General features: G+C 37.2%; 1 protein-coding gene across 1 annotated transcript in view; it reads right to left on the bottom strand.

The window, feature by feature from the left end:
• OCA2 (OCA2 melanosomal transmembrane protein) overlaps positions 1-13,134 on the bottom strand; it is a 542,641-nt gene that overhangs the window by 164,027 nt on the left and 365,480 nt on the right. Inside the window, exon 21 of the mRNA XM_020992730.2 lies at positions 7,285-7,378. Coding sequence (XP_020848389.1) covers positions 7,285-7,378 — 94 coding nt within the window. The remainder of the gene's footprint in view (positions 1-7,284; positions 7,379-13,134) is intronic.

The raw sequence follows: 13,134 nt of genomic DNA, 5'->3' as shown, positions 1-13,134 counted from the left end.
ATGAATTTCTAATATTATCCAATAAACTTTATATCATTATACTTTAATTAGTGGGCACTATACTTTAATGCAACCCAATAGTATATTATTAACCAAATTTCCTTAGCAATAAAGCTCAATGGCAAATTAGGCAATCTTTATCTACAACAATATCAGTTCCTTGTTCCTCTTCATCCCTTCTTCAAGATACCTACCCCATTCTCTATACTTTGTTCTCCCTCTGAATCTAGGAAATGCTCTTAGTCAATTAAATAAAACTTAGCATAAATTTAGGCCCAAGTGCTAGCTTTATCAGAGATAATGGCATTTTAAGCCTCTTTCTGAATGTAGAAAGAAAGGCTTTGCCTTTTGTTAGAAGAATTTCTAGTATCAGATAGGCTTGGAAGTAATTTTCTCAGAAATCATATCACACAGATAGCAGCCTAAGGGCCCTGCCTGGCAATAAACAAACAAAAAAAATTTCACAAAGTACAGCTTCCTCCTCCAGTAAAAATAAAGATTCTAATCTACAAAATTTGTGGGTGTTTAGGATGACATAAAAATGAGTAAGAATTTAAAGATAACTCAGAGGCCAACCAGGTAGGGTATCAACACATGGCCTATTCCATTTCAGAAAGAAAAAGCACTGTTTCTGTTTCCCACTCCTATTTCCCATTCCTCTAGAGCAGGGCTTCTTGATCTTTTTGTGTATCATTTACCCTTATGGTAGTTTGATGAAGTCTATGAACCCCTTCTCATAATGTTTTTGGGGTGGTTTTTGTTTTTGCTTAGGCAATCAGGGTTAAATGACTTGCCCAGGGTCACACAGCTAGTGAGTGTTAAGTGTCTGAGGCTGGATTTGAACTCAGGTCCTCCTGACTCCAAGGCCAGAGCTCTATTCACTGCACCACCTAGCTGCCCTCATAATGCTTTTATAATAAAATAAAACAGAGTTATAAAGAAAACAATTATATTGAAATATTGATATCAGATATTTAAAAACAGAAGTTCACAGACTCCAGATTAACAGGTAGACCGCCTATGGAATACCATGTTTAGTTATGGTTGCCACATTTTGTAAAGAACATTGATAACTTAAAGACGGACCTAAGGAAATAACCAGATGGTGGAGATCCTCAAAATTACTATTTATATCTTTATATATCTCTATCTAAAATGTACATAGGTACATACATGTATACATATACACACACACACATGTATTTAAAAGAACCAGGGTTAATTAGCCTGGAGTAGAGAAGAAATACGATAGCTATCTCCAAATAGTTGAAGGGTTATCATGTAGACTAGGGATAAGTCTCACTCTGCTGTGCTCCAGAAGACAGAAGGGAGTAATGAGTAGAGGGCAAAAGTAAGGCAGATTTTGAATCTGTACAGAGAAAAACTTAACAACTGGAGCTATCCCAAAGCAGAATGAAACAGCTCAGGTATTAGTGAGCTCTCCTCACTGCGTGGGGGGTGGGGAGCAGGAGGGGATCTTCAAGTAGAAGCTTCTTATTTCAATGACCACTATGTAGGGACATTGCATGGGTTATTTCTGCAATGTAATGGTTGGCCTTAATGTTCTCTAAAAGTCTTTCACAACTCTGGGGGTACATGATCTCCCATAACAAATAAGAGTGTAGTACAAAAAGAACTAGGCTGGAGGGAAAGATACATGCTTCTAAGTGAGGCATGGCTGCCAATGAGCTGAGTGACCATGGGATGGCTGGTAGCTGTAAGTTCTAAAAGTTTATGATTCTATTGGTAGATGGCTAGGTGACACAGTGGATAGAGCACAGGACTTGGAGTTAGGAAGGCTTGAGTTTGAATCCTGCCACAGATGCTTATTAGCTGGGTGACCCTGGGCAAGTCATTTATCCCCTCTCAGTCACAAGTTCTTCATCTGTAAAATGGAGATAATAATATCACCTTCCTTGCAGAGTTGTTGTGAAGATCACTTGAGTCGACATATGTATATATTGCAATTTGCAAACCTTAAAGTTCTATACAAATGCTAGGAAGCTATAACCATTACCATCACCATCACCAGTTACATGGAAGCAGATTTCAACTCATTACAAAAGAAATAGCTTCAACAATAAGTTGTTCCTAAATAGAAGGAACACCCACGAGAAATAGTCAATCCCTGACCATGAGTGTTCAGAGAGAAGCTAAATAACCATTTTGTGGATGTTAAAGAGGAGATTTGCTTCTTAGGGTAATCATCATCATGAGTTAAGAGATCTAACTAGAATAATTAAAACTTTAAAAATGCTATGAAAATGTTCACCATCATTGTTATTATCTAACTTTATTTTTCTATGAAGTAGAGACACTTCTGTTCTTCCCTGTGGCTGTCCAAAATTATCCTTAATATCTAGTTCAAATATGCCTTGAAAGCCACTCATAAAAAGTCTTTACACTTTTTAGGTAGCTATGTAACTCTGGGCAACCTACTCAAGTTTTCCCAGCCTCAGTTTCCTCACCAGTAAAGAGGGATAATAACATCATCAACCTCACAAGTTGTTGTAAAGTTCAAATTAGATAATACATGTAAAGAGCTTTTCAAACCTCAAAAAGCTGTGTAAATACTAACTAGCTATTATCCTTGTGACAGTGCCAATATACCCCAATTAAATCCCTCTTCACTGGGGCAACTAGGTGGCACAGTGGATAGAATACTGGGCTTGGAATCAGGAAGACTCACTCATATTCCCAAGTCCAAATCCAACCTTAGACACTAGCTGTGTGACCCTGGATAAATCACTTAACCCTGTTTACCACTTTCTCATTTGCAAAATGAGTTAGAGAAGGAAATAGCAAACCACTCCAGTATCTTTGCCAAGAAAACAACAAAAATAGGGTCACAAAGAGTCATTCATGATTGTAATGACTGAACAACAAACCTCTGTTCACTGATTGCTACTCTACCCTCTGCCTTGGTAGGACCCCTGCTTCCAAGCTTGTCAGTTTCCATAAAAGTGATAGGCAGGTAAATGTCTGTGTATCTAAATATGCCCTAAGGTTATGTGTAGGGTACCCATATATTGGGAAACAACATACAGAACTGGGAACAGGACAAGTACATCTCCTAAAACTATTTCCAAATCTGCTTTGGGTGAACATTTATAAAAAGAAAACACAGTCTACCCTGCCAATGACTGCCCAAGACACAATCATGATAACGAATTCTTAGTTCTTACTGCAAGTAATATATTCTGTCCTTCTAGACAATATCCTCCCATTTGACAGAAAACATGAAAACTAACTCTAGGTACCTGCTCTACCACATGTAAGTCAAAAAGTCTGTCATTCAAGCTACTATATATATGCCCAAGGAAATGGGCTTTTAATAGAGATTCCTGCCTCCTGAGTTATTCTAAACCCTTATATAAATTCAGCATGGAAAGTTATATTTGGTGGGCTGCCTAAAACCATATATGGTCAAGATGTGGAAAATAAATCCTAAACACTGAATAATAGCTTTGATTTAATCTCCAGGGTATTTTTCTATTCATTCTTAAATATTCATTATCTCAAATATTATTTTACATATCATTATCACAGAAGCATTTCACAAAGTTTAAAATACTATGTATATATACATCAACTATTATTATTATATTCTAGTCCAAATCAGTTTATTATTATTATTATTATTTATTATTATTATTATTACATTCCGATCTAAGTGACTATCAGGACCCTATATTTAATTCCATTTAGACTTATTTCCACAAGATTTAGCTACTTTAAGAAAGAGGGAAAGAAAATGGTTTTGAGTCAGCCCAGCTCCCTCCATCTTCATACACATGGGAATTTGACACAGAGTAGCCACATCTTTTGAAGGCTGACTAGGAAATCAATCATAATTTAATCAATAGATGGTATTTCAGAATAGGTACTATTTTCAAAGGTCACAGTAAACTCAAACCACTCATCCAGTAGAAAGGATGCTGCCAAGAGAGGGAATTATCACCAAGTATAACTCTGCATCTGCTCTAGCAGGGACTACAATCTGTTAACTAAATACACCAGGTGGGAAAGATGCTGAGAATATGGGACTTCACTGCTGATAAATCCTGGAGCAGCTGTTTCCAAAATGGGTCCAATCAAGTGTTTAGCAGTATCAAACTTTGGTCAGGTTCTTAGCTGTACAAAATGGCCCATGTTAAAGCCACTCACTTGGCACTTGCAAACATTCTTTGGATTCTGAAGTATTGCAAAGATAGGGCCCAGCAAGGGGCTAGGAGCAGCATTTTGAACCAGACCTGGCTCAGTTTCCTTCATTTGTAGTTTACCTATTTGAGAATATTCTGCCAGGAGTATTCCTTCATCCCTGCTGTTGTTACCTCTTGCATAACAAGAGTTTTAACAAAATCTCTAATTCTTGAATAGGCAGGTAGGTGGTGCACTAGAGCACTGGGCTTGGAATCAGACTCCTTCTTGAGCTTAAATCTGACTTACTAGCCATGTGACCCGCAGCAACTCAAATAATTCTGCCTCCATTCTTCATCTATAAAATGAGGTGGAGAAAGAAATGGTAAAACACTTACTTCCTTATCCTTTGTCAAGAAAACCCCCAAAATGTAGTCATGGAGTCAAGTATGACTAAAACAACTCAGCAACAAAAATTCTTGAATTGAGAACTCAAACAAATAGAAGTGTTTCTAATAGAAATATTTCTAAGTTTCTATAGCCATTATCAGCCTTCTTTAAACAAAGAGATAAACTGAATAAAAGCATCCATTCATCCAAAAGTCAGAGACATAAACCAATGAATAACAAAAGTCAAAGCAAACACATTAAAATTAAAAAAACCTTTCTTATCAAACCTTGCCTAAAGACCTGATTATAACAATAAAAGGTTGCAATTTACCAAAAGCCTTTGTTTAAGATCCTCAGCAGATACTGCAAAATGAATCTCTACAAGTGCACTGGAGTATGCCAATCAGGAGCCAAAGGAACAAAAAAGTAAAACTAAACTCTGTTGTCTTTGAATGTGGTCCTGGTAAAGCGGTGTCTCCAAATTTCTTCATCCATTTCCCCTTCCAAATATGGCGCAGAGAAGTTAAGTGACTTGTCCAGAGACACATAGGTAATAAAATCTTTCTTTGCCTTTCTTATACCCTAGCATAGTGCTAGAAACTTCACAATTGAGTTATCCTTAATTTAGTATCTCTGTCACCCCTCTCCCACACCTTTTTTCTCTAACCTATATACTTACTCTATTGAAAGAGCTTCAGTTTTTCTATTCCAGATCTTAGGATTGTAACACAGACTATTATAGTGCAGTGGAAAGAGGGTTGGATATGAAGTTTAAATACGGTTTTAAATATGTTCTTCTGCTTACTAGCTTTGTGACCTCAGACAAGTCATTAAACTATTATAGACTTCATTTGCATCACCTGAAAAAAAAAAGTGGCTTGATCTAGATCAGGGGTGAGGCCTGCTGACCCAAGGCCACATGTGGCTCTCTAGGTCCTCAAGCACTGCCCTTTCATCAAATCCAAACTTCACAAGAACAAATCTTGTTCTAGATCTTGGTTTCTCAACTTGGGGCCCATGATATATATTTTTTAATTATCTTGATAAGTATATTTCAATAGAATTAGTTTCCTTTGCAATTCTGTTTACTTTACTTTATATTTAAAAAAACATTATTCTGAGGAAGGACTCATAGATTTTATCAGACTGCCAAAGGGACCCATGTACTGAAAAAGAAAGAAAGAAAGAGAGAGAGAGAGAGAGAGAGAGAGAGAGAGAGAAGAGAGAGAGAGAGAGAGAGAGAGAGAGAGAAAGAAAGAAAGAAAGAAAGAAAGAAAGAAAGAAAGAAAGAAAGAAAGAAAGAAAGAAAGAAAGAAAGAAAGAAAGAAAGAAGGAAAGAAAGAAAGATTAAGAATTCTGCTTTAAAATGTAGGCAGTCTAGCTCCCGACCTCATAATTCAACTGAAACTGCTCTCTCCTGTTACTAATGATCTCCTAATTGCCAAGTCTAATTGTCTTTTCTCAATCCTCATGCTTCTTGACCCTGTAGCATCTCACACTCGATCACCTTCTCCTCCAGGATACTTCCTCTTCTCTGGGTTTTAATGACTCTACTCTCTCCCTTTTTTTTTTGTCTGACTGTTGTTTCTCAGCCTCTTTTGTGGGATCCTGATCTTGTCATCATTACTGGGTTTGTCCAGCAAAGCTCTTTCCCAAGCCCTCTTCTCTTTTCTCAGTATACTTTCTTACTTGCTTGTCTCTTCATAGATCCAATTATCATTTCCATGCAGATGATTCCCAGATCTATTTATCCAGTCCTTGTCTCTCTTCTGCGAGTTAGTTCTGCATCACCAACTACCTATTAGACATTTCAAATTGGATGTCCCATAGACATCTCAAACTCAGCATATCCAAAAAGAATTCACTCCAAAGTCCCTACTCTTCCAAACTTCCCTATTACTCTTGAGCACATCAAGATCCTTCTCATCACTCAAATTTCCAACTGTAGTGTCACCCTTGACTCCTTCCTAGTCACCAACTACTTACTCCATGGTCTCAAAGAAGAGAGACCATTTCAAAAATAAAATAAATAAAATAAAATAAAGTTAAGGCTTTGGCTTAAATTCAGAAACTCATTCTAAATGCCACACTCTAAATAGTTTTTGAGAAAACTGACTTCAAGACTATAATAATGAGCTCCCCAGGTTACATGTTCAGACAAGCAAAATTTACCTCCTCCTTCCCCTTTCCTACCTCACACCTTCTTTCCTGAGCTCTTGCATTTTCATCTGAGTTCTTTTAAATTTTCTCAAACAATACACAGAAATGGTCTTCAAAGAACTGACTGTTACCATCCCTAGATTTGTGTTTATTCAAATATGCAAAGATCTGCCCAAGGTAGCAACATCATAAAGTCTTTTCTAAGTTTATTTTCCACTTCATGACAACTAAATTTTTATTACCAACTGGAAAGAGAAGGGATTACACTTTTATATAGCCTACTGTGTGCCAAGCACTTTGCTAAACACTTTTTACATATACTATCTTATTTGATCCTCAAAACAACACTGGGAAATGGGTGCTATTATTATCCCTATTTTACAAATGAAGAAACTGAGCCAGACAAAGGTTAAGTAATTTGTCCAGGGTTATATAGCTAGTAAATATGTGAGGCTGGATTTGAACTCGAGTCTTGACTCTAGGTGGACATTCTATCCACTGCACCACTAGCTGACTCCAGTCAACAGCAGAAGTTATTAAAACAAACTTTGGAATGTGTCTTTTCCCACAAACACAATACAAAAGTCTCCTCACCTCCAAGGCAGGCTCCTATGGCCAGCGAAAAGATGAGCGGCTTAACAGGGAGACTGACTTCTGGATCTTGGCTCAAGTTGAGAAGCACAGGAATCTATAAGAGAAGGACATTAATCCTAATATTACTTAGATAATATTACTTAATTACTTAAAATAATATTACTTAGATAATTAGTTAATATTACTTAGATAATCTATGAGGTTTATTAAAGAGAATGTCCTTTAAAGAAATGCATCTCTCTTTTCTAACAGTATTGCAAAAATCTCTGCTGCAAGACAATCTTTCAGCACACTTCTCTAAGACTGTAAGCACTACTGCATCAATAAAATATAAGTAGACTATACGCATCAGCAGACTATAAGCAATACTCCATTGGTAGATAGTTTCCTCACCTGAAAATGCTGTATACTAATAAATCAAAGTGTAGTTCCTATCCTGATCCCTTTGAATTGGCAGCACTAACCACCTAAAGCTAGGATTTCGCATACCAGGATGTACAATTTTCATTATGTTCTGAGATCATAGTACTTTTCCTCTTCCTATCTCCCAGCTCCCCATTATATATTAACTTCTTCCATTAGTATATAAGTTCCCTGAAGACAAAGACTATCTTGCTTGCTTTTTTGATGTCTGCATCTCTTAGCAGAGATAGATTAAATGCTTTGTCTGTCATCTTATATTGTAGGTATTTTTAAAAATTTGTTAATTCTGAGTAAACAGTTTCTATATCTGGCACTAAACCATTCTTTTATAATAGTAATAATACATTCCATTTGTATGAGCATTCTATACTTCCAAGCTGTTCTTCATGCCCATTATCTCATTTGAGCCTTTCAATAATCTAATGAAATAGGCCAGAGATATTCTATCTCCATCTGAAATATTAGGAAACTAGGACATAGATACACACCTGTGTGACACTGGACACTTAGTGTCACAAAGAAGCAAAATATCATGGTCTCTAAATAAATCAAGTCAACAAACATTGATTAAGTACCTACTATGTGCCAATCACCTTGCTAAGCAATGGGGATAGAAAGGCAAAATTTTTCCTTGCCCTCAATGAGCTCACGATCTAACTGGGGATACAAAATGCTATAATAATAACAATAATAACAACAATAATAATAAGTATAAGAAAGTTGTAGACAGGATAAATTGGAGATAACCTAAGGGAAAACACTAACATTACGGGTGACCAGGAAAGGATTCTTCCAGAAGATAGGATTTTAGTTGAGACTTAAAGAAAGCCATGGAAGCCAGAAGGCAGAGACAAGGAGGGAGAGAATTCTAAGCATAAGGGATAGTCAGTGAAAATTCAGTTAGGAGACTGAGCATTTTGTAAGAGCAACCACACAAGACTCCTCTATTTAGTGTATATACTTATCTAAAATCAAAATTTTAGCTTAAACTTGTGAGGAATTTTAGTGTAGAGAAGAGCCTCTAGAACTTCATTTACCGAGATGCTTGGGAAAATGAGAACATTACTCTCCAGGAGAAATTCTCTGGCTCCATTTCAAGGAGGCTCTCTGTATGGCTGGAGACTAGTGGGGATTCTAGGCAAGGATTCTGATTGATGAAGTATCTTCCAGAAGACAAATTTATACAAAACTATTTAGGAGGTTAAGAATGATTCTTTAACCTACTTATTTGGCCTCATGATTTGCCTTCCTGTTATATCTTAATTAAATGATTTGTGATCAGAATTGTAGGTTCTAATAAAAAAAAAAAGAAATGTAGGTTCTGCCTGGTTTATAACACAATGTGAACCAGATTAGAGAACTGAACCATATCTACATAATTGTGATTACTCAAAACACCATACAGTGAACTTGAATAACAAAAGATTCCAGAGATGAGTGATACCTGTGCTATATTAACTAGCAAATTAGAAAAATGTAGCAACTTCAAAATAAGGAAAAAGTATTGTGTTTTAGGACAAAGACATTTTTAATTTAACTCAAAAAATATTTATAAAGTGTCTATTGTTTGCAAAATACTCTAAGGGGAAATACAAAATTTTTATAAATCATAATGCCTGCCTTCATGTGGCGTACAATCCAGTAAAATATTTTATTAGTATATATAAATAGCTAAGATCTAAAACTCATTTTATCTCTTCATATTAAATGATATAACATAAGCCACAGTTCTCAAAAAAAAAAAAGATTAGTTTACTAATCATTTCTTGCTAACTAGCTTTCCCTATCCTTGGAGTTAGGACACCTGTGATCAAGCCAAAAATTCATTTCATTTATCTGAATCTCAATTTTTTTTTGTCTTTTAAATTATGATGACTAACTACATGGTCTCTAAGGTCTCTTTCCACTCTAACAGTCTGGAGTCAGGAAGACCTGGATTCAGATCCTGCTTTAGATAATTAACTAACCATATAATAATAGTAAATAACTTAATCTCTCTCAGGCTGTTTCCTAATCAGCAAAGTCAAAATATTAAGACTTGTAGCATATCCCTCATAGCATATGAGCATAAAATGAGATCATGGTGATCTAATATGGCTGGCCATGGATCATGTAGATGGAGTGTTTATCCTTTGTAAAAATCATCCACCAGGGGGCGGAGCCAAGACGGCAGAGTAAAAGCAGTGACTTGCTTGAGCTCTCCCCCAAACCCCTCCAAATGCCTGTAAAAAATGGCTTTAAACAAATTCTAAAGCAGCAGAACCCACAAAAAGACAGACTGAACCAAATTTCCAGCCCAAGACAACCTGAAAGGTTGGTAAGAAAGGTCTCTTGCACCTTTCTGGCTGGGAGAGGAGCACAGTTCAGCGTGGGCCACACCAGCAAAGACCAGGCCTCAGGGACCCTAGAGCAGGCCTCAGGGGACCAAATCACGGGTAGCTGTGGCAATTTCCCACAACCCACAAGCACCAGGACAACTTAAAAGTTCAGGATGAAAGGTCTACTGACTGTAGTGAGAGAGGAGCTCGGGGCCTAGCCCCAGTCCTGGCGGTGGCTGCTTCCAGGGATCTCGGCCCACAGACAGAGGAGGAATCGAGTACCTGATCAGAGGGGGATTGCAGGGATCTATTTGCTGGTGCTAAGGCAGGATTCTCTTGCTTTGCCCATGCTTGAATTTGGGTTACAGTTCTGGGTGGCAATCCTGAGGCAAGGAGGAATGGTGGACTTGTGGTGGCAGTAGAGAAGGAATCCCCCCTCACAGTTCCAAGGCAGAAAAGAATTCTTGTGCTCAATCATAGACCAGAGCACAGGCCAGGAAAGGAGTAAACACCTCACCCCTTATCATACCCCCTTGCAAGAACTGAAACTTTACAGGTCTCTAAAAGCATCTCTGAAAACAGCTGTACAAAACCCCCGAAGCTTGGGACAGTACATTCTCCACACTGGAAGCAGCGCCCTACCTTAACAAAGAGTTTAAAACTCAAGTAATTGGCTGGGATCATGAGCAAACTCAGACCATAGAATTTTTCTTTGGTGACAAAGAAGGTCAAAACAGACAACCAGAAGAAGACAACAAAGTCAAAGCTCTTACATCCAAAGCCTCCAAGAAAAGTATGAATTGGTCTCAGGTCATGGAAGAGCTCAAAAAGGATTTTGAAAAGCAAGTAAGAGAAGTAGAGGAAAAACTGGGAAGAGAAATGAGAGTGATGCAAGAAAATCATGAGAAACAAGTCAACAGCTTGCTAAAAGAGACTCAAAAAATACTGAAGAAAATAACACCTTAAAAAAACCAAATGGCAAAAGAAGTCCAAAAAGCCAATGAGGAGAAGAATGCCTTAAAAAGCAGAATTGGCCAAATGGAAAAGGAAATCCAAAAGCTCACTGAAGAAAATACTTCCTTAAAAATTAGAATGGAGCAAAAGAAAGCTAATGACTCTATGAGAAATCAAGAAATTATAAAACAAAACCAGAAGATTGAAAAAATAGAAGACAATGTGAAAAATTTCATTAGAAAAACAACTGACTTGGAAAATAGATCCAGGAGGGATAATTTAAAAATTATTGGACTCTCTGAAAGCCATGATCAAAAAGAAAACCTAGACATCATCTTTAAAGAAATTATTAAGAAAAACTGCCCTGATATTCTCGAGCCAGAGGGCAAAATAGAAATTGAAAGAATACACTGATCCCCTCCTGAAAGAGATCCCAAAAGGAAAACACCTAGGAATATTATAGCCAAATTCCAGAGTTCCCACATCAAGGAGAAAATATTGGAAGCAGCCAGAAGGAAATAATACAAGTGGAAACACAATCAGGATAACAAAAGATTTAGCAGCTTCTACATTAAAGTATTGGAGGGCTTGGAATATGATATTCCAGAGATCAAAGGAGATAGGATTACAACCAAGAATCACCTACCCAACAAAAGTGGGTATAATCTTTCAGGGGGGGAAATGGACATTCAGGGAAATAGAGAACTTTCAAGCATTCTTCATGAAAAGACCAGAGCTGAACAGAAGATCTGACTTTCAAATACAAGACTCAAGAAAAGCATGAAAAAGTAAACAGGAAAGAGAAATCTTAAGGGACTTATTAAAGTTGAACTGTTTACATTCCTAGATGGAAAGATGAAATTTGTAACTCATGAGACCTTTGTCAGTTATTAGGGCAGTTGGAGGGAAATAATATATATATGGATTGATAGATAGATAGATAGATGGATGGATGGATGGATGGTTGGCATAGGGTGAGTTGAAAATGAAGGGGTGAGAGAGGATTATACTGGGAGAAGGAGAAAGGGAGAGGTAGAATGGAGTAAATTATCTCACATAAAACAGACAAGAGAAGGGGGTGGGGTAATAGAAGGAAGGGCAGAGTAGGGTAAAGGGTATTCAGAATGCATGCTGTCTTGGGGTGGGAGGAGGGGCAAGATGGGGAGAAAATGTGGAACTCAAAATCTTGTGGAAATGAATGTTGAAAACTAAAAATAAATATTTAAATAAATTTTTAAAAAAACCCTCTCATGGCACTTAAAAAAAAATCATCCACCAGAATAGTGAGGCAAACAGAACATACAAATACAGAGGTTCTACAGTGGGAACCCTGACCCCAATCTGTCTCTTCAGTAACCCATTGAAAATAGCCAGCAGTCCTGAATTCCTTGCACAATATTATCTTTCCCCACTTATAAAATTGAAGTATTGCTTTACGCTTTTCAAAAATTTGTGTAGCTCTAAAGGCCATTTTCCTAAGAAATCATAATTGCAAATCAAAGTTACAGGCCTAAAGTACTTGGCAGTCTCTATAAAAGGTGTCAATGGAACATTGTTACAACATGAATATGCTTGTAAGCTTTCTGGAAGTGAGACTGTCAACTAAACCCTACAATCTTTTGTCATGCTGATTTGCACAAATTCCCAATAGACAAGATATCATTTTGGAGTTAACTAATGATAAAGTTTGGAAAAGCCCCCCTCTTGTTTTCTGCCAACCATCAAAATTAAATATTGTTAGATGGGAATGAAGACAATACCCCTTCTCAACCTGAGGAAGGAAAGTAAGTATCCACCTATAGAGCGACACTCTGGAGAGGGAATGCAACATATTGGGGAGCGTTCAATGAGGGATACTCCTTCATATTGCTTTCTGTAAACAAACACATTTTGAATACTAGATAAGTCCACTCTCCTGGGTGGAGGCATTTATTTTGTAACAAGTCAAGTTGTATTTGTTAAAATAAAGACTCAGAGCCTCCCTATAGGCAGGAGCAGAGGAATGCAATTTTCAAATCTTACTTTAGGAGCATAAATGTCTTGACCCAGCCCTGCTTCTAACCCCAGCTAAGGCATTCGCTCTAGGTCCCCAAAGATTGAGAAGACTTTTGTTGGATTCAAAGTATCCGTGCAATTGGAGAGTCTATTACAGAGA

Source organism: Phascolarctos cinereus, unplaced genomic scaffold (genome assembly GCF_003287225.1).
Source record: "Phascolarctos cinereus isolate Bilbo 61053 unplaced genomic scaffold, phaCin_HiC Scaffold_726;HRSCAF=1367, whole genome shotgun sequence".
NCBI classification, from domain to species: Eukaryota; Metazoa; Chordata; class Mammalia; order Diprotodontia; family Phascolarctidae; genus Phascolarctos; species Phascolarctos cinereus.
Note: the sequence above shows the minus strand (reverse complement) of the source record. Positions and strands in the feature narration are given on the sequence as shown.